At 46.9% G+C, this 21,923-nt stretch overlaps 1 protein-coding gene across 3 annotated transcripts; it reads right to left on the bottom strand.

The window, feature by feature from the left end:
• Positions 1–64: 64 nt before the first annotated feature.
• BSPRY (B-box and SPRY domain containing) lies at positions 65–21,709 on the bottom strand. Of its 3 annotated transcripts, none has more exons than XM_004048470.5 (6): positions 21,456–21,709; positions 16,885–16,983; positions 10,526–10,756; positions 8,871–8,896; positions 2,909–3,033; positions 65–1,679 (listed from the first exon to the last, which is right to left on the bottom strand). In XM_004048470.5, exons 1-6 carry the CDS (start codon positions 21,654–21,656, stop codon positions 1,153–1,155), a joined length of 1,209 nt encoding a protein of 402 aa, XP_004048518.1. In that variant the 5' UTR covers positions 21,657–21,709; the 3' UTR covers positions 65–1,152. The 3 variants fall into 3 exon arrangements, with proteins under 3 accessions (XP_004048518.1, XP_018888538.1, XP_018888537.1); XM_019032992.4 differs by having other exon boundaries at positions 70–1,679; positions 8,871–8,893; XM_019032993.4 differs by lacking the exon at positions 2,909–3,033.
• Between the last annotated feature and the right edge of the window lie 214 nt (positions 21,710–21,923).

Raw genomic sequence — 21,923 nt, 5'->3', positions numbered from 1 at the left:
TGAAGACAGGCCAGCATACAGTATACACCCAATTATCAACAAAGAACATGGAATAAATCTTCAGTGCTTTTAAGACCTTTAATAATGCCCACGTGCCCTAAGGTTGGCCCTCTTAACTCCCTCAGCTCTTTCTGGCTTTAAGCCATCACCCCAGGTGTGCAGTTTATGTCAGAGGGGGCCATCAGGTAGGGAAACTTATCAGCTGCTCTAAGAGAAAAGGCCGTCCCTGCTATTATCAGTGGGCACAGGCTGGAGCTCAGCCAGCAGGGGCTACAGTCGGGTTACCTGGAGACATGATCCCCTGGTCCTCTGAGGGCCTAGGCAGGACATGGGGGAGGACACGGTGCCCCAGGACAGAGTCCTCTGGCCAGGAGCAGCCTTTCAGGTTGCTCTTGTGTGCTAGAAAAAAATATTTTCTCTATGTGCCATGTCATGAAAAAGACAGAAGCACTGAATTAATGGGATGTGGAAACTTTAGCCACAGGCTTCTCTGCCTGTGAAGAGAGCATTTCTGCATGTGAAAAGCTGGAGCAGGAGGCTGAATGGCAGTGCTTCTCCAGAGACCACCACATCCACCCAGTTACCTGTCCACCTACATTCACCTATCCATCTATCCATCCACTCACCTGCCAAATATTTATCGCATGCTCACTATGCACCAGGCACCATGCTAGATGCCAGAGACAAAGTGAAGACACCCTCAGAGGGGCAGATGCATGGTGGATTTGGGAGACTAAGGCCCAGGGAGTAGTAGGTTCCCCACAGGTACCCAGCACTCAAAGCAGCAATCTCCAACCCTTTGAATGCAAGGACTTTTTTGCTTATCTGTGGTGGCAGATATCACAAAAATTATACACACTTTTTTTTTTTTTTTTTTTTTTTTTAGCTCATCAGCTATCATTAGTGTATTTTATGTGGCCCAAGAAAATTCTTCTTCAAATGTGGCCCAGGGAAGCCAAAAGTTTGGACACCTGTGATTTACAGGTTATGCCTAGATCTGAAACAGATCCCCATCCCTCCCAAAGCTGCCCACTGGTTATGGGCCCTGTTTCTCTTAGAAACACCACACACATCATTTGGGAAAAGCACACTGAGTAGAAACATGGCCTGAAAGGGTGGTGGGCGGTGGACCTGGCTTCCTGTGGCCAGAGGTCAGCGGACGATAGAAATGGTCTGATCGGCCACAGCAAAGACTGGGAAGAGGGGCCCCAGGAAGGACCCATGATAGGCACAGAGCACTGTGCCGGAGGCTGGCTCATAGAAGAGCAGCTCCTGAGCCTGCAAGTCCAGCACTACGCCCAGCTGGGCTGGGCCCCGCAGCAGCCCCAGGGGCTCGTGCTGCCCATTGTGTGAGAAACGAAACTCCTGATCATAGCGAGAGAAGACCCAGGAGAAGGCATTGTGGCCCAGACGGCAGTCACTGCCAGAACCCTTGCGGGGCAGGTGGCCTGAAGCCACGCCCACCTTATAGGCACAACTGTTCTGGACATTCACCATCCAGGCATGGAGCCCATTCTGGAAGGAGGTGGCAGCCAGGGCATTGGGCCAGTGGTCGAAGCGCTCCGGGCCATCTGCACAGGCCTTTGACTTCTTGGTGCTGAAGGTCAGGGTCTTTCGATCATCTGACAATTGCAGGAAGGGGCTGACTGTCCTCTCATCGATCCGTATGTCCTCTGTGCCTGCCAGAAAGAATTCTCAGAGTTGCCAAGGGCCCACCCCTGCCCTAACCTGGTCCTGCCAGGTAGCAAAAGGTTCCTCACCACTCACTAGCATGGTGACCTCATATAAGCCATTTTCTCTCTCTCAGCCTCGTCTGCAAAATGGGGGTCAAAATAGGACTTCTCACTGGGTGATCACGAGAATTAAACAGAATCATACATGTAAAGTGCCCAGCATGTAAGTGCTCTATAAACTGTAGCCTTTATAACAATGGTTATTATCAATCAAGACCCTCAACTGTAAACTCTGATAGAAATAAGGCCCAGAGAGGAAAAGGGAGTTGCCCAAGTTTACACACTGACTTGGTGGGAGGGGCAAAATGAAGACAAAGCATTTTGTTCCTATACCTAGCACTGATTATACTCTTTCTACTTGGTCATATCTGTGGCCTCCAGATTGGACTTGTCCTAGAAACACAGCCTCTGGGAGCTAGGAAGCATGAGATAAGCAATTTCTAGCAAACATCTAAACTGCTGGTAAATCAGGCATCATTTGATACCAGAATCTAGAGTAGAGAAGCTACAGCTTGTACCAAAATTGTAAGGATAATACGAGGAGGGAGGATTAAAACTGAAAAAAAAAAAAAATCAGTCTATTAACCTAACTGTTCCACGAATTGTGAAAGACTACCATTGGGAGAATGGAAGCTTCCATCTAACTTGGAGGAGGCCTGCTCTGGAGAACCTCCGTGCTAAATGGGAATTCCTGGAGGCAGACCATGTCAGTTTACCTCTGTAGCCCCAGCATGCGGCACAGGGTGGGGCCCACAGTTGGCCTGAGTCAGTGTGTGTAAAGTGAATAAGTGAGGCAAATCAGGCAGTTTGATTCTTGGTCCAGATGTTCTTCAGTTGGCCATCAATTATATCTTCTTAAAGAGAAACCCCAGGTTTCCAATAAATAATACTGGGCTGCCCTAGTAGGTCAGGATATAAGGAAGACATGACTTATAGGAATGAGATTTATCTTTGACCCAACCACAGAACATGTTAGTCCGGAAATGGGAAGGACTTGGCCTAGCTGCCCCAGGCCTATCTGGAACCTTGACCCTACTGACCAGCCTGCATCCAGCATGACTTGTTTAAGCTATCATCTCAGAAGCACGGGTCCCCATTGTGAACCAGGAGTGAACCCCAGACAGACAGACAGAAGCCCAGTTGTCCTAATGGTCCTGGGCTCTACTGCTCCTAACCTGAGAGAGACCCAAGAACCGCCGTTGCCCAGAGTTGGGTCAGTAGTGGGCTCCGAGTGCACTTCTCATTAAAGTTTAACATTTCCGACTCCTGGGGATCCAAAATGCCCTCTGCTTCTTCGGTCCTTATATGGGGAAAAACAGAGACAGATTCAGGATGGTTCTGGAAATATATCTGGATCAATATGGGGTGAAGAGAATAGAAGTAAAATTTCCTATCAGGTGACACCAAGATTGGCAGCTAGGGCCAGGTGCAGTGGCTCACCCCTGTGACCCTAGCACTTTGGGAAGCCTGATGTGGGAGAGGATCACTTGAGCCCAGGAGTTTGAGACCAGCATGGGCAACATAATAAGACTCCATCTCTACAAAAAATTTAAAAATTAGCTGGGTGTGGTGGCGTGCACCTGTAGTCCCAGCTACTTGGGAGGCTGAGGTGGGAGGACTGCTTGAGCCCAGGAGTTTGAGGCTGCAGTGAGCTGAGATCATGCCACTGCACTCCAGCCTGGGTGACAGAGTGAGACCCTGTCTCAAAAAAAAAAAAAAGAGTGGCATCCAGGCCCCACACAGATGCTTGGGCCAAAAGGGAAGGTGGCCATTTCCCCTGTGCCCCCCAGAAACCTTAATTTTAGCAAAGCTGGTGGACAGTTTATAGGAAGATGTGTTCTTGGTGCCAGTATTAGAAATTGAAGGTGGTGTGCTCTGCAGAGGAAGCAACTTGCTAGAGTCCCTCAGTAAGTTAATGGCAGAGCTGGGGCTAAGACCTCCTGGGCCTCTGGAACCCCTGCACGATAGTCTTTCTACTCCAACATCTTGCCCTTGCCTGGAAAATATCTCACCTCCCTCTCAGACCTGTTGGGGCAGTCATGTTTCCCTGGGTTTTGTCAGAAGGTACAGCCATTCCTCTACTTTAAAAACGCAAACACCTGAGGGGTCCACAGAGGAAAGGGCCATCAGTTATCACCCCAGTCACAAATGAATCATGGCACTGTGTACTCTCAATAACTCTCTCCTCAGCTCACAATGGGGGCTGGGTTTTGCTGGAGAGGTAATTTGGGACAATATGATGCCTAGGAGTTGAAAACTGCCATGTATCAGCAGCAAGGGCCTGGGTTTGCTGTTTTCTCTACAGAATCATACCTCAACTTTGCTATAACCTGGGAGGTAGTGGTTATCTGATTTAACAGGACAGAACAGATTCAGAGCTAAAAAGGGGAGCTAGATTCAAGTCATGCCTCCATGCAAAAATAGAACAAAACTGGGATGAAGCCCAGGCAGCATTCAACATAATTTTTTCCTTGACCTGAAGTGAAATCTCAAAGGAATATAGGGCAAAGTAGGGGTTTACCATGGAGCTTTGCAGCCTTTTGACCCAGGTGCTGAGAAAGACCTTTCCTACTGCCTCCAATCCTGAAGATGGCGTTGAGATCAGGCAGTGGTTCCGAGTACACACACTCTCTCCCCATATCTCATGGCTCTGTGCATAAATGGAGTGGGCACAGGGGTGGGGCATGTGCCCTGATGGCTCTTTGCAAGACTGTCACTGTTCTGTCTTGGGAGGTATAAGGTGAACAGAACCTTAGAAATGCTGGGAGCAAGCTCTAGTAACAAAGGCTCTTTGTGGTCAGGACAACAGAGGGTCTATTGCCATCTTCTCAGAACGCAGGAGCTCCCGCCAACAGGTGGGGAAGAAAGAGGAGCTGATGTCAGCGGTGCTAAGCTGTCATCCCAGGGCAAATGTGAGGCTGAACATAGTGAAGTCTACAGCGAACCACCCGGGCTAGCTGCCCTATGGTACCGAAGACAAAACTCATGGACCCAAAGGGGTGGAAATGAAAAAGGGCCTGAACACAGCAGGCCCTGGCCAGGATCAGAATGCCCAGATGGTGCGGCAGGATCTGCTGCAGTGTCCAGTCAGAGTTGAGCCAGCTACAAGCGTGGAAACACCAGAGTCAACAAGGCACTTCTCAGATAAGTGAGTTTCCGGCTAGATGGGGCTTCACAACTTTTGAACACTACTTTGAGAGTATATTCGCTCAGCCTGGGGGCATAAAGAACTACAGACAAATCTGGAACTCTATGGATAGGCCTGTCAATAGTAGTATGGGCTTAGCAATGCTCAGACAACTTTGTATGTATTGTAGGACTGAGCAAATATTGATGTTGTTGGGGGCTGGAGTCCTCACTGTAAAATAACAAAAGGTACAAATGTAGAAAGGGAGAGGGCAAAGGAAAAACCTTGAGGTGTTACATTGGAATTAGAATCTGTGATACAGGCTGGGCATGGTGGCTTATGCCTGTAATCCCAGCACTTTGGGAGACTGAGGCGGAAGGATCACTTGAGGTCAGGAGTTCGAGACCAGCCTGGCTAATATGGTGAAACCTTGTCTCCACTAAAATTACAAAAATTAGCTGGGTGTGGTAACACATGCCTGTAATCCCAGCTACTTGGCAGGCTGAGGTAGGAGAATCGCTTGGACCCAGGAGGTGGAAGTTGCAGTGAGGCAAGATTGCGCCACTGCACTCCAGCCTAAGTGACAGAGTAAGACTCCATCTCAAAAAAAAAAAAAAAAAAAAAGAAGCTGTGACACAAACTCATGCATCAAACAGCTACACACACACACACACTCTCTCTCTCTCTCTCTCTCTCTTTCTCCCTTCCTAGTTCCATCTGCTATACACTGAGTGGGCTGAGGGAGGCCTAGAAGCAAGGTCACTGAGTACCCTTAACGCTCAGATCTTGGTTTCTAAATATCATTCTCCACTAAAAACAACCAGGTGCCCTGGAGAAGCAGCTGATTCAGGGGCAGGAAAAGCACAAGTTGAGATGGGGTTTTCCTCTTGTGCTTCTTGTGCCAGAGAGCAAGAAAGTGCTCAAAGAATGATGGGAACTTTTCAAAAGGACACAGGGTCCAGCTTGAAGGGGCTTCTACGGGCCAAATCTGGGACAGTCTGAATGTCAAAATTAGTAATAACAGTGACAGATTATAATGCACTGAATAAAATAAGAATCCATCAGTCTGTATTAATATTGAATAAGGGAACAAACAAACAAGCAAATAAAAGGAATAATTCAGGCAGGAGTGACCAATGGATGCTAAAACTATTGGGAGAAAGTCTGAAGGGACACAGGATATATATGCAGAAAGTGTCTCCTCACAGACTGCTTATTAATTATAAAAGGAAAAGCGTAACTTTATAATGAGGAAACCTGGCAGACATCCAAGTGCTCAAAATTGACATCCTTGATAACGGACAAAGGGACATCATGTGCCCCCAGATATGATGAACTGAAGACAGATCACTTATGAAGTATTCCTGCTAAAAATGTATAACTTGAATCTAATCATAAGGTAACATCAGATAAACCCAACTGAAGGAGATCCTATAAAACTGGCCTTGACTCTTTAAAAATGTTAAAAAAAAAACATAAGGAATAATTCTAGACTTAAAAAGACAGCTGAATTAGGAAAACAAAATAAAACACTATTAAGAACTTTTGCACAATTGGCAACAGTTGGATATGGACTGTGTATTAGATTATAGTATTATATCAATGTTAAATTTCCTTAATTTACACTGGGGTGATGTAAGGGAATGTCTTTGTTTCTAGGAGAAACATGCTGAAGTATCTTGAAAGAAAAGTTCATGTTTTCTGGAATTTACCCTCAAATAGACCATAAAAAAATAAGTTTCTAACATATATACTAGATAGATAAATAGGAAGACAGAGAGAACGAGCGACAATGAATGTGGCAAAATGTCAACAATTGATATTTTCTACGTGAAGCTCGTTATACTACCTTTGCAACTTTTTTCTAAGTTTGAAATCATTTGAATAAATGAATCATTTGAATAAAAAATTAAAGATCAATTAAAAAAATCAGATCAGCTTGATATTAAGGACACACTGTATTAAAGGAAGATGACAAAGATAAAGGAGATAGAGAAGATGGGCAGAAGTGTGAAAAGATTGTACAAGGGGAGAAGTGGGAACAAGCCAAGCATGCGTTAGGAGACAGTAAAATAAATATGATCCGTCTACACTGCAATATTTCACAAACTTTCAAAAAAGTGACGTGAATGTAAATGTACTGATGTGGAAAGATGTCCCAGATAGCCTAACAAGTTTCACAACAACAGGTATAAAATGATCCTATCTGTGTTTTGATTTTTTTGTTTTTTTTGAGACAGGGTTTCACTCCCATCACCCAGTCTGGAGTGCAGTGGCAGGCTCTCAGCTCACTATAACCTCCGCCTCCTGGGCTCAAGTGATCCTCTTGCCTCAGCTTCCCCAGTAACTGAGATTACAGGGGTACACCACCGCACCTAGCTAATTTTTGTATTTTTAATAGGTTTCTTTTGCCATATTGGCCAGGCTGGTTGTGAACTCCTGACCTCAAGCGATCTGCCTGCCTAGGCCTCCCTAAGTGATGGGATTACAGGCGTGAGTCATCACGCCCAGCTTTTTTTTTTTTTTTTTTTTTTTTTGAGGTGGAGTCTCACTCTGTCGCCCAGGCTGGAGTGCAGTGGCGCATCTCAGCTCACTGCAACCTCCGCCTCCTGGGTTCAAGAGATTCTCCTGCCTCAGCCTCCTGAGTAGCTGGGACTACAGGCGCATGCCACCACACCTAATTTTTGTATTTTTAGTAGAGACAGGATTTCACCATCTTGGCCCAGGCTGGTTTTGAACTCCTGACCTCATGTGATCCACCTTCCTCGGCCTCCCAAAGTGCTGGGATTATAGGCATGAGCCACCGGGCCTAAAAAACATTTTTAAGACAACAACCAAAAAACCGCCACATACCCTCCTATGACTATATATAAGTCCACAAACGCACATCTATTCAAACCCATCGCTGTCAGGGAATGGGATTGGGAAAGGGTAATGCAGACTCATTTTTCTTTTTCTTTGAGACAGGGTCTTACTCTGTTGCCCAGGCTGAGTGCAGTGGTGTGAGCACAGCTCACTGTAGCCTCAACCACCCAGGTTCAAGTGATCCTCCTGTCTCAGCCTTGTGAGAAGCTGGGACTATAGGCTCTCAGCACGAAGCATGGCTAATTTTTTATTTTTTTGTAGATATCAGGTCTTATTGTATTGCCCAGGCTGGTCTCAAACTCCTAGCTTCAAGCTACCCTCCTGCCTTGGCCTCCCAAAGTGCTGGAATTACAGGTGTAAGACACCATGCCCAGCAAGATTCATTTTTCATTTTAAATGGCTTTATATTGGTGGATTTTTTTTCTCTCATGCACATGTATTACTATTGAAACTTAAATATAAAAATAAATAATTTATACCCATTGAAATACAGAAAAATAAGTAAATAAATAAGAAGAATGGACTGTGTTCCCTAAGTATAGCTCTGAAATTTCACACAGAAGGTTTGTGAATTACTCTGCCTGGCCAATTATGTCCTCTTGGCCACTTCCTCAGGCCCTCAGCTCTTTTAGAACTCAGGCAGGACCTGGTGAAATTCTTTTATTACTGAAGAGCTAAAATGCAAAATCTGAATGGTAATGCAGACTTAAGTTTCAAAGATTCCTCCATCAGGGAAAGGAGAAGTGAGGCAGAGGCAACAGTACCGGGGCAGGTGTTAGATGGGTCCAACCCCTGGTTCCAGGCTTAGGGAGATCCCTTCCCCTTTTAGAATCTCAACATTTTCATCTGCACATGGAGGTGGTAAAACCCTCCAACAGGGTGACTACCTTTTTACAGAGGAAGTTTAAGAAAGCAGTGGCAAGCCTTGGATTACTAAGTATTCCACTGCCTTTCCATGTGTTTTAAAGCAGTTCTCTAAGCCAAGGGCAGAGACATTCCCTGTCCACAGAGCCAGGCTCCAGAAAAGCCACTCAGCTGCACACCCTGTGCATTCTCCCAAGAGCAGCAGGGCTGAAGGCAGTGGAGTATGAAGAGGTCTAAGGGTCTCCAAGACTACCCAGTCAAATCACGGGGTCTATACTCACCTCTCGAAAATCTCTTGCTCCTTCTGCTGTGAGAAAAGAAAACAAAGTCAAGCTTGGCACCAGATACCCAGCAGGGAGTCAATGCTAAGACAGATTTAACTACCAGAAAGGGCTCCATGTGGACTCTAGAATAAAAACTTCTAGTCTTTAAGACCAGCATAAAGCTTTCTAGGCTATTCTACACACACACACACACACACACACACACACACACACACCCATAACACATGCTCAGAATGAATCACTCTACCCCATGTCCCAGGGCATCCTGGATTCCCCTCATCTCCACTCAGGACCATCGCCTGTTCACCCAACAGCATCTCCCATGAAGACTGTCAGCTCCTGGATGGCTGCGACTCTTTCTGAGTCTTCTATTGTGACTGTCCCAGTGTCTGTGAAAGAGCATGCTCTGTCCATGGATGCTGTGACTAAATGAATGCACAGTTTCGAGCAGTCATAGAAACTGCCCTACTTGCAGAGGCAGTGGGACAGCTCAGGTGTTCCACATTCTCTTTCCTCTGCTTGTGACTCAGATGCCACCTTCTCCCCTCAAAACTGCAGGCAGCTGCCTATCTATATAAAATACTTTGAAAGGCTATGTACCAAATATGAATCATGGTGATTTCTGGGTGGTAGGATTAAGGATGAGCTCTGTGTTTTCATATCGAAGACCTTGTCAGCTCCCTGGAGCACAGTGTTCTCTCTACATGCTCCTGAACTCTTTCCACCTCCTCACTTCCTTTGACACAGCTAGTCTTCTTATCTTTCAGGCATCAGCTTCTAAGTCGCTTCATCCGGGAACCTTCCCTGACCCCTCTTTCCCCTAGCCTGGATTGTCCGTCCCTAGCATGGGTGAGTTCCTCTACCATAGCACATATCCTTCCATATCCTAATTGTCAGCCAGTGTATTTGTCTCCTTTGTAAGGCTGGGAGCAGCTGACAGCTGCATCTCGTTACTCTGCCCCATAGCACAGTGCTTCACATATAATAGGCACTCAGTACACAATGACTCACTATCAAAAATAAACTATTATCAGTGCCAAAGAAACATAGTTTTATTCCCTTGCCTCATGTCAGAGAAGAAATTATTCAATGATACCTGTTAGAGCACAGTAAGGCAGACTTTATTCAAGACCTCATTGCAATGGGGTCTTGCAATGGGAGAGAGACTGGGTTCAACTCTGAATACAGTGTGGGCAGGTAGGAATTTATAGCTAAGGAGCAGGGTTGGGGGTTAGTGGATGGAAAATTACTAAGAGGAAACATTAGGGGTAAGGGGGATTATGGCTAAACCTACCTAACAGGATTCTTGCTGCAGACAGAACACAGTGATCAGACATCACCTAGGGGATGGTGGTGGATGAGGAACCTGATCAGATATCAAGGATGATCAGATATCAAGGATGGGGGTTTCTGGCTACACTGACTTAGCAGGGTTATTTTGCAAAAACTGGATTTTATAATGAAGTGCACAGATGGGCCTGGGAGAAGGCTCAGAAGACTGACTAAAGTTTGGCCAAGCAAAGAATCTTTGTCACTCATCCCTGCTCCAAATTCTCATTTCCACCCTCCTCATACCGACAAACATTCTCGATATTTTCAGGCTTTTGGGGAGCCTGGCCAACTGGTCATGCCCTCACCCTTGCCTGACTTACAATCAGCTGGAGGTCATCCAGGTGAGTAAGCATGCCCACCAGGCCAGTGCGGATGGTGTCAAGCTTCTGCAGCGCCTCGGCCCAGTGCACCCGCTGTGTCAGGATGCTCTGGTGGGCCCGCTCCTCTTCGCCATGCACCTGTTCCAGTAACCGCTGCTCCTCGCTCTCGCAAAGACTCCTCACCAGACTCAACCGCTGGATAACCAGTTCCCTCGCTGCACTGGCCATGCTCTAATGAGGGATAAAATGAGGAGTTGGGTGGTCTGTGCAAAGCCCCGGTCAGGATTTAGGAGGGTTTAGGCTCAGTGGAAAGGAGTGTCGAGATTGATTAGCAATGTCTGCCACGGGCTTAGTAATGGAAATAATAGCATGTAAGCCTTTTACTTTGACATCTCTGCCCCAAGACTTCCCAAATATGGTTTAGGGTAAAGAAATTTGAGATGCAGACACATAGGCCATATTTCAGGGAGCCATGATCACATAATGGAAGACCTGGGCAGGACTTAGAGCCCAACTAGAATACTCTGCTTAATCACAGTTGGGAATACAAGGTCAAAGGATCAAGGTCAGAGAATCACAGAATTGCAGAGCAGAGGGCCTAAAAAGTCATCCCCATCAGCAGGATCCATACCAGCAGTGGTACAGTTGATATTTCACCATGTTTGAGGGAAAAAACTGATGACTTCCTAAAGCTGTCCATTTCAACTGGTTATGTGGTAGAATTTTTATCTGCCACAGAAGAGGCCTGAGATCAATTCTCAGACAATTAACAGGTGTCTTCTTGTAATTCTTAGCACAGTGCCTGGCATGCAGTAGGTACTCAAATATTGACTGAATGGGAAATTTTTTTTTTAATTTTTTTGTAATAGAGATGGAGTTTCACCATGTTGCCCAAGCTGGTCTCAAACTCCTAGGCTCAATAAATAAGCCCAACTCAGCCCCACAAAGTGCTGGGATTATAGGCATGAGCCACTGTGCCCACCCAGGAAATTTTTTCTGACTTAGTAAAAGATCTCTTCATAGTGCTCACATGGCAATTCAGTAGCAAAGCTGAGACTCGAACCCAATTCTCTTGACTCTCAGTCCAATCCCATTCCCCTACACCAGATGCCACCTGGCAACCAATCCTTCCCAAAGGCACCTGTTGCATAAGGCAGCTGCACTTGTACTCTTGCCAGACAAGTGGGAATAGAACTGCCTCCTTCATGTCAGAAAGTCAGGGACAGCCAGCAGCTTTCCCTATGCCCTGTCCCTTAAGACCTGCTTTGTACAGTGCACAGGGCAATCATTCCTATTTTACAGAAAACACTGAGACCCACAATTTGCCTTACAGGGAGGAGAGACTAGCTAAGTGAATGGCAAGTGAACCCAGAAGGTAAGACTCCAAGTTTATAGTGTGCTCTTGAGGCAACATAACATAGTGGTCAGGAAATTAAGCTTTAGAGATAGTGTCTAGATTTAAATCTTAACTGCTCCACTCATTAGCTGTGGAACTTGGAACATATTCCTTATCTTCCCTATGCCTCTATTTTCTAATCTGTAAAATGAGGATAATAATAGTACCTACCTGATAAGGCTATGGTGAGGGTTAAATGTGTTAATATTTATAAAGTAAGCAGAACAAAGCCTGTTACATTATGTGTTCAATAACATTCATTCACTATTCCTCTTATCTTTTTTTTTTCTTTTCTTTTCTTTAAGAGACAGAGTCTTGCTCTGATGCCCAGGCTGAAATGCAGTGGCACAATCATAACTCACTGCAGCTTTGAACTCCTGGGCTCAAGCGATCCTCCTGCCTCAGTCTTCCAAAGTGCTGGGATTACAGTCATGAGCAACTGCATCCAGCCCACGATTATTGTCCTGTTTATCCCACTTTAATGCCTTACCCACAGGGTGAGCCCCTGAAACCATGGTTGTACTGTGTGATCCTGGATCAAAACAGATCCTCACCCAAGATGAATCAGATTCTGATTCCTGCCTAAAAGACTCTAGTCATTCTCAACAAGTTTGTTGAGCCATTCCCAGAAAAGGAGAGCAAAGAAAAGAAAAACTTCCCTTTCCAAACACATGACAGAGAGTAGACAAACCAAAAACCCTCTCAGAATAAAGTAGAGAAATGCTGGAAAAATAGTCCAAGCATCCTTTTAAAAGTGTAGTTGTGGCTGGACACGGTGGCTCATACCTGTAATCTCAGCACTTTGGGAGGCTGAGGCAGGTGGATCACCCGAGGTCAGGAGTTTAAGACCAACCTGGCCAATACGGTGAAACCCCGCCTCTACTAAAATACAAAAATTAGCTGGGCCTGGTGGTGGGAGCCTGTAATCCCAGTTACTCAGGAGGCTGAGGCAGGAGAATTGCTTGAACCTGGGAGGTGGAGGCTGCAGTGAGCTGAGATCGCACCACTGCACTCCAGCCTGGGTGACAGGGCAAGACTCTGTCTCAAAAAAGAAAAAAAAAAGAGGTTTTTATTTTTTGTTTTTTGAGACAGGGTCTCGTTCTGTCACCCAGGCTAGAATGCAGTGATGCAATCATAGCTCACTGCAGCCTCAAACTCCTAGGCTCAAGTGATCCTCTCACCTCACCCTCCCAAATAGTTGGGACTATAGGCCCATGCCATCATGTCTGGATAATTTTTTAATTTTTAGTAGAGACAGGGTCTTGCTATATTGCCCAAAACAGTCTCAAACTCCTGGGTTCAAGTGATCCTCCTGGCCTTGGCCTCCCAAAGTGCTGGGATTATAGGCATGAGCTACCATGCTCAGCCCAATGAATAAGCTTAATAGATATATATATAGAACTCTACAGGCCAGGCACAGTACCGGGTCATGCTGGTAATCCAAGCAGTTTGGGAGGCCAAGGCAGCAGGTCACTTGAGCCCAGGAGTTCAAGGCTGCAGTGAGCTATGATTGCGCCACTGCATTTCAGCCTGGGCAATGGAGTGAGACTTTGTCTAAAAAAAGAGAAAGAAATAATAATGAAATTAAGACAAAGATACAAAAGAGTAGACCAAAAATACTAGAAGTTGGTTCTAAAGACTAACAGTCAAACCTGTGGCAACTTTGATCAAAACTAAGAACAACTTTATCTTAAGTAAACCCTTAAGAAAAAAGAGTTCTGTTTCCCAATCCATTGAATAAGGCTCACATAACCTTGATACCAAATCTGATGAGAACTGTACAAGAAATGAAATTCATAGACTAATCTCACTCCTGAGCATACAAGCAAAAATCCTAAAACAAAAATAAAAAATGCTTTACTGAGATTAGCAATCCAAAATTCAGAAATTTTGTATTAATAATACAAGGGGATAGGAAAGGGTACATGTGGCTATAAAAGGGTAGCACAAGGAGTCCTAGTGATGGAACTGTTCTGTATTTTAATTGTGGTAGTAATCACATGAAGCTATGCCTGTGATAAGATAGTTAAATAAATATACACCATTTGAGAGCAGTGATCTCTCCCACCTCCTTGGAACCCATGCTGGGACACTCTGCTCTCTTAGTTTACTTCCGTTTCATTAGCTGATTTCTTGGTCCCCATTCGCTGGTTCCTTCTGTCTTCTCAATAGCAGGTGAAGTGCCCTAGGGCTCAGTCTTTGGACCGCTGCTCTTTCGTGTCTACACTCATTCACTTAGTGATGTCATCCTCTCCCACGGCTTTCAATACTATTTATACACTGATAAATCCCAAATTTATATCTCCAACCCAGCCCTCTCCCAACTCATATATGCAGCTACCTACTCAGCACCTTCACTTGGATGTCAAATAGGTATCTCAAACATAACATGCCCACAACAACTTAGCATGCCTGCTCTCCCCCACTCCCCTCCCTGCCTCTGCCAACCATCATTCCACATGCAGTCCTTCCCCACCCCAGTTCATGGCTGCTCCATCCTGCCAGTTGCTCAAATAAAAAAACTTAAGCATTATCCTGACACCTCCCCTCTTTCTTTCATAGCCTACATCTAGTCCATCAGCAAATCCTGTTGCCTCTTCAAAATATATGCAGAATCTAGCCACTTCTCACTAGTTTTGCCACCATTGCTTGGGTCCAGACCACACTTGTTTCCCACCTGGATTATTACAATGGCTTCCTAACTGGTCTCCCTGCTTTAACCTTTGCCGCCTATAATCACTTCTAAACATAGCAGCCAAAGTGTTTCTTTCTTTTTTTTTTTTTGAGACAGTCTCGCACTGTTGCCCAGGCTGCAGTGCAGTGCACAGTCTCAGCTCACTGCAACCTCCGCCTCCCGGGTTCAAGTGATTCTCCTGCCTCAGCCTCCCGAGTAGCTGAGAATACAGGCGCCCGCCACCATGCCCTGCTAATTTTTTTGTATTTTTAGTAGAGACGGGGTTTCACCGCGTTAGCCAGGATGGTCTCGAACTCCTGAACTCGTGATCCGCCCGCCGCGGCCTCCTAAAGTGCTGGGATTACAGGCATGAGCCACTGCGCCCAGCCTCAACCTTCTTAATGAAGTCAATCCTGAATGAAGTCATTCCTGGTCACAGCACATGTAATTGCAACCCGTCCTATTCCCCTTTCTGTTTTATATTTCCCCATAGCACATATCACCTTCGGACATAACATAGATTTTGTTACTGTCCCTCTTCTGTGACAAGAATGTAGGCTTCATGAAAATAGGAATTTCTGTTTTGTTCACTGGGGAATGCCTAACCCATTGAACAACAGTATCTGGCACATGGTAGGTGCTCAATAAAGATTTGTTAAATAAATAACTGGTGAAATATTGGTAGCTTTCCTCTTAAAGTCAGGATGTGTCAGGCCAGGCACAGTGGCTCACACCTGTAATCCCAGCACTTTGGGAGGCCGAGGTGGGCAGATCACCTAAGGTCAGGAGTTCAAGAACAGCCTGGCCAACATGGTGAAACTTCATCTCTACTAAAAATATTAAAAATTAGCTGGGTGTGGTGGTGGGCGCTTGTAATCCCAGCTACACGGGAGGCTGAAGCAGGAGAATCGCTCGAACCCAGGAGACGGAGGTTTCAGTGAGCCGAGATCGCGCCATTGCACTCCAGTCTGAGCAACAAGAGTGAAACTCTGTCTCAAAAAAAAAAAAAAAGGCCAGGATTTGCCACACTAGCTTCTATTTAACACAGTACTAAGGTCATAACCAGTGCAGTAAGACAAGAAAATAAAAAGGATAAAGAAGAAGAGGGGAAGAGGGCAGGGGAGGGAGATAGAGACCATCATGCAAAGCAAAGCATAGATGGGCACCAAGTAGCTTCCTGGACTCCTAGCAGCTTTCTGGTTCCTGGTCTAGCCCCTTTTAGGTCCTAAGAGGACCCCTAGTGTCCTGTCAGGAAACGCCCCATTTTGCTTAAACTTGTTCAACTGGGTTCTGTTCCATGCAATTAAAAGAACTCTGACTAATGTGGTACCAAGTCTGTTCCGTGTACTATAGGGAAAGGAGGGAGGGGATATGCAGAAAGAAATTCATAGGCTCTGCCCCTGATAGGCATACTTGAAAGTGATGACACAGCAGTGGTAATGAGTCCACTGAATAAAAAATCTGCAGTGGAGGCCAGGCATGGCGGCTCACACCTGTAATCCTAGTACTTTGGAAGGCCAAGGAGGGAGGATGGCTTAAGCCCAGGAGTTCGAGACCAGCCTGGTCAATATGGTAAAACCCCGTCTCTACTAAAAATTTACAAAGTTAGCCACTCATGGTGGCAGGCATCTGTAATCCCAGCACTTTGGGAGGCTGAGGCAGGAGAATCGCTTGAACCAGGGGTTACTGTGGGCCAAGATCACACCACTGCACTCCAGCCTGGGCAACAGAGTGAGGCCCCATCTCAAAAAGAAAAAAAATTAAAAAAAAGAATCAGCAGTGGGATGTAGCAGAAGGAGCACTAGCCTAGGAGACAGAAGATCCAGGTCACAGAACCGAATGCCAGGAGGCTATGGGGTCCTTGGACAGGTCAGTTAACCTCTTTAACCTCTATAAGGACCCATTTTCCTATTTGTAAATGGGGATGTTACTGCTACCTACTTCATAAGATTGTCACAGAGAATATTCAATGTAAAAGTCCTAGGTTATTTTATAATTCTGCAGCTGGGCAGAAAATGACCAGATGGTAGAAGAATACGACCCTTCTTGATCCCCTATGCCAAGATACCCAAGAAAGTCATTTGCTAGCAGAGTCTTTGCACCAAGTATGGTACAGGAACAAGCCCACCCTTCCCAGATGGTAAAATTGAGTCCCTGAGGGATGAGAAGCTTTGCTAGTAGCACAATGAGTCTGTGAGGTTGGTAAGGGACCCTAGACTTGCCCAAGTCCCTAAGTCTAAGGCCTTATCCTGGGAGGGGGCCGAGTAGAGAGGAAAGAAGAGGAATTACCACTGCTCTTTGATTCTTCCCCGGCAGGACGTCCGCCACATACTTGGTGATGGCAGCACTCTGTAACTGCAGCCTCTCACACTGGTCCACAATCTTGTTCTGCAACACAAACAACGCTTGTGGCATCTTGGTCCATGTACCTGAGCCATTCACTCCATCCCAGTGATTTTCTCCTGTTACCACATGTCAGCCACCCACTCCCATGGTCATAGGCCAGATCTCATCATTATCAAAAACTGCACCACCTCCTAAATCTCCATTTCAAGGATCCACACTCTCCCCACCATGCCCTATCCTTCTCACTCCCTAATTCTAGGATACCTATTCCAGCAACAGCTCAGTTGAGGCCACCAACACACTAGTGGGACCACCTTTCACTGTCCAACATCCCCTTCTGTGACCTCACTTCCGTCTTCATCCCAGAACCCCAGCCTATCATTACAATAATTTTAAAACAAATTTTTGCTCTATGAATATTCTCAGGCTATATTATTTAGAAACATTTAAGATTAGAATCATTATATGTTGCTGGTGAACTGCACATTCTCTAAGTGACTTTATCTTTAGTACTATGTTTGCCTTAAAGTCCATTTTGTCTTGTGTTTATTTTTATTTTTATTTATTTATTTATTTATTTTTTGAGGCAGAGTCTCACTCGGTTGCCCAGGCTGGAGTGCAGTGGTGCGATCTCGGCTCACTGCAACTTCCACCTCCCAGGTTCAAGCGATTCTCCTGCTTCAGCCTCCCAAGTAGTTGGGATTACAGGTGTGTGTCACCACACCCAGCTAATTTTTATATTTTTAGTAGAGACAGGGTTTCACCATGTTGGCCAGGCTGGTTTCGAACTCCACACCTCAGGTGATCTGCCTGCCCTGACCTCTCAAAGTGCTGGGATTACAGGTGTGAGCCACCGCACCCAGCCGTTTGTTTCTTTTTAAATTTATTTATGTATTTATTTTGAGATAGAGTCTTGCTTGTCGTCCAGGCTGAGTGCAGTGGCATGATCAAGACTCACTGCAGCCTTGACCTTCCAGGCTCAAGTGATCCTCCCATGTCCTTCCTGAGTAGCTAGAACTACAGGCACGTGCCACCACACCTGGCTACTTTTTGCATTTTTTGTAGAGATGGACTTTTGCCATGTTGCCTAGGTTGGTCTCCAACTCCTGGGCTCAAGCAATCCTCCCACCTCAGCCCCCCAAAGTGCTGGGATGTTACAGGTGTGAGCCACCACGCTCAGCCTGTTATAACCACTTTCTGGCGCACACACTCTTGGTCCTCCGTCATACTCAGCTGCCTGACTGTCCATACCTTCTGTTCTGTCCAGAACTGCTCTCCCCCAAGTTATCCCCATTCATTAAGCAGCACCATCAATCATTCACCTGTTACCCAGACCAAAAACCCAGGAGTTTGTCTCCAACCCCACATCAATTCCATTAGTGAGTCCTATCAACCCCATCTCCAAAGTCTCTCTCTCTCCTCTGGTCACCTCTACTCCAGTTATTCTATCCAGGTTGCCATGATCTCTCACAGGAACCACTGTTAGAACCTCTTAACTGGGTACCCTGCAACCCCAACCCCCCAGCTAGCCAGAGCCACCTTTTGTAAGGAAATCAGACCAGGTCATGCCCCTACTCAAAACCCTCCAATGGCTTTCAGTACACTCACAATGACATCAGGCTTCTTAGCTTAGCCAACCTAGCCCCACCTGATGTGACTCAGCTTATTTCTCCAACATCACTTTCTACCTCTATCCATGCTGGCCTTCTTTCTGTTCCTTAAATGTACCAAACTTGTCCTGACTTCAGTGCCTTTGCACCTGTAGTTCTGTTTCCACCAGTCTGTGTGTGTGTGTGTGTGTGTGTGTGTGTCTCACTCCCCAACTGCATTCAGATGTCATCTCTTCAGAGAGGTCTTCCCTGACCATCTCCCTCCTCACCCAATCTCTTACTTTGCTTTATTTTTCTCCCTTGCACTTATAACTCTCTGACTATATATTATGTGTTTGTTTACCTTTTTGGTTATCTGTCTCCCCCACCACTGGAACAGAAGCACCATAAGTCTGACTTCTCTATGTCCTAGTACCTCAAAGAGAGTTTCTGAACATAGAAGGCCCTGAATAAATATTTGTTGAATGAATGAACACCCACTGCCTTGACCACAAGAGGTTCAGCAGTTCATGGCTCTCAAAGCTATGAGCATCATCCATGAGCTCAGGGGAGTTTTAGAAATGGGAAAGCTGGCCGGGCACGGTGGCTCACACCTGTAATCCCAACACTTTGGGAGGCTGAGGTGGGCAGATCACCTGAGATCAGGAGTTCGAGACCAGCCTGGCCAACGTGGTGAAACCCCATCTCTACCAAAAAATACAAAAATTAGCCAGGCATAGTGGCATGCGCCTGTAGTCCCAGCTACTCGGGAGGCTGAGGTGGGAGAATCTCTTGAATCTAGGAAGCAGAGGTCGCAGTGAGCTGCAATAGCACCACTGCACTCCACACTCCAGCCTGGGTGACAAGAGTGAGACTGTCTCAAAAATAAATAAATAAATAAATATAAGTAAATAAATTTTTAAAAAAAGGAAAGAGAAAGAAACGGGAAAGCTGAGGCCCAAAGAGAAGTGACTTCCCCAAGAAGGTATGGGCCAGGGCCCTGCTTTTGCTCTCCGTTTCTCCAGGTGATACCTAGAGCCTGTCCAAGCAGCAGACCCTCCACTGTTTCCCCTAAGAGTTCTGCCTCAGTTCCATCTGCCAAAAGGCAACTTAGCTACCTCTTCCAGGAAGCCCTTGTAAATCTTTCCACCCAGAAGTAGAAATTAGTTACATTTCATAGGTCCAAATACAAAGTTACAGAATTGAGTTGACTAGGAGGAAGCTGTGATCACCATGCACCATGGACTAAGAGCACTGAGAAGGCTTCTGAAAAACCACAGGGCAGGAATCCAGAGGTAGGAGAGCAGTAGAACTGGTGCTGGTTTTGGTAATAATCTTGCCCTAGGGTGAGATTTATTTGCTGACTGGATGGATAGAGGAAGGAATGTGCAAAAGACAGAAATCTACTCTAATTTGGAGGAAGAGAGGGTAAGACCCACCTCCCTTCAGGCAAAGGAGATAAATATGCATAGGGCCTCAGAGGGGTTCAAAGAAGGTTCCCTAGGGTAGTACCGAAACTAGCACCAGGCCTGCCACCTGCCCGAGGCTTCACTCTTTCCACCACTCAAATCCAGTCCTGATAGCTACTTTTAAGGTTTCCATGACATTCTCACCCCCATTAGCATCACTTCCTCCCTCCAACCGCCGAAGCAAAGCAGCAGTTTCCTCTTGCCTAGTCAATGACTCCCTGGGTCCCACCCCTGAACATTAGGAAGCTTGGAGGAGTTACTGCCTTGTTCCGAGCCTCCAGTGCCTCATCTGTAAAATGTAGGTAGGACCCCTTCAAAGGCGTGGTCAAGACAGAATGAGATGACAGACATTTAAGTACTTTGGAGTTTAAAAATTTTTTTGTCCATTATGCAAGTTGATTACACCGCGTTATCCAGGTTTATTTTTGTCATCATTATTGTTGATAGAGGTAACAGGTAGGACGAACCAGGAGCTTTTGGGTGTTGCTGAAAAACTGAACCCCTCCTGAGCCCAGCACCCTATATAAGATGTGTTTATTACAGGTCACTCTGAGTAGGCGAAGTCCCCAGCCAGAGCCCTCAGGCTTCACAGCAGGGGTGAACTGCAGAGTCGGGTTGGGAGAAATAAGCTGTTTAATCAAATTGCAAGGAAATCCCCAGGGGCCACAGAGAAGCCCAAGGTGACTTCAACTCTCCCAATCTCAGCAGCTCAGGAGAATGGTGATGACAAGGAGGTGGCCACCCTGGAGCCGAGCTGGAAGTGGAGGTGGCGAGAAAGCCTGGGTGAAGGGGAATCCCCTGATATTCTCCCTACCCCCACCGTTTATCCAGCTGAAGCCCTTAAACCAGCCTGAAGTACAGTCAAGGCCAATCCTGAAAGCGAAAAAGAGATCACCAGAAGCCAGAAGGGGTTAGGGGCAGGGGGAAGAGGCGAAAGGAGGAGGGGGGCTTTGAGTCCAGGGGTTAAGGGATAAGGTCGCGCTGGATTTTATCAGTGTCAGTTTCCACAGGGGCGGGAGCTGGGGCACACCCTGCGCTGAGAACTGGAGCAGCTGAGCCTTTCATGCCAGCCCCAGCTTCCTCAACAGAGCAATGCAAGGGGCCTGGGGAGCCTGGATCCCCTTATCGCTAAGCATTTTACCCACTATCTTATTTATATCTCACAACTCTGATAAATACGCGCTATTATTATTGTTGTTGTCCCCAAACTACAGATGAAGACACTGAGGCTCAGAGTTACGTGACTCACAGGGAGTAGATTCGAACTCAGGCCAGCCTGACTTCAGAGGCCACACCCTTAACCGCCTAGTCCTACAGCCAAAGCCACCGAGGAGCCTAGGCTCCGGGGCCGGCTGTCGAGTCCGCCCAGCCCCAGGCTCCCCAGTCCCTGCCGGGTCCCGCCAGGCGCGCCCGGGGTCTCCGGAGCCCTCGCCTTCCGGCGCCCACACCCGCTCACCCGCAGCTCCTCGGCGCGCTCCTCCGCCCGGCGGATGCGGTGCCCCCGGCAGCGACCGCCCAACCCCGCGCAGGCGGCGCACACGGGCCGTCGCTCGGAGCCGCAGAACCAGCTCAGAGCCTGGCCGTGTTCGGGGCAGAGTGGCCCCGGCCCGGGCCCGGACCCCGACCCCGGCCCCGGCTCCGCGCCCTCGGCGGACATGGCAGTGCGCCCGCCCCGTGCGCTCCACCTGTCGCAGGTGGCGGCGGGCGGGGCCTGGCTGACCCCGCCCACGGCCCTCCCGGTGCGCCAGCGCGCTCCGCAGCTGCACCTCCTCCCACCCAACCCGCGCTCCCATCCCGCCCGGGGCAGCAGGTCTCTTTAAATTCCTTGTTGAATGAAATCGCGATTGTATGCGTATTTGTTCTACAACAAACATAAAACTCCAAATATTACTGTGACCGTAGGAAACTTTATTGAGTACTTATT

This window comes from Gorilla gorilla, chromosome 13, assembly GCF_029281585.2.
Source record: "Gorilla gorilla gorilla isolate KB3781 chromosome 13, NHGRI_mGorGor1-v2.1_pri, whole genome shotgun sequence".
Classification (NCBI taxonomy): Eukaryota; Metazoa; Chordata; class Mammalia; order Primates; family Hominidae; genus Gorilla; species Gorilla gorilla.
This window is presented reverse-complemented; position numbering and strand designations above follow the sequence as displayed.

Bases quoted from the DNA above. Each gene is read 5' to 3' on its own strand.
- BSPRY (XM_004048470.5), bottom strand. From the start codon at position 21,656: ATGTCCGCCGAGGGCGCGGAGCCGGGGCCGGGGTCGGGGTCCGGGCCC. The intron at 16,984-21,455 runs GTGAGCGGGTGT...TTTGTGTTGCAG, and splicing joins AGCGCGCCGAGGAGCTGCGG to AACAAGATTGTGGACCAGTG. The intron at 10,757-16,884 runs GTAATTCCTCTT...ATCCCTCATTAG, and splicing joins GGAAGAATCAAAGAGCAGTG to AGCATGGCCAGTGCAGCGAG.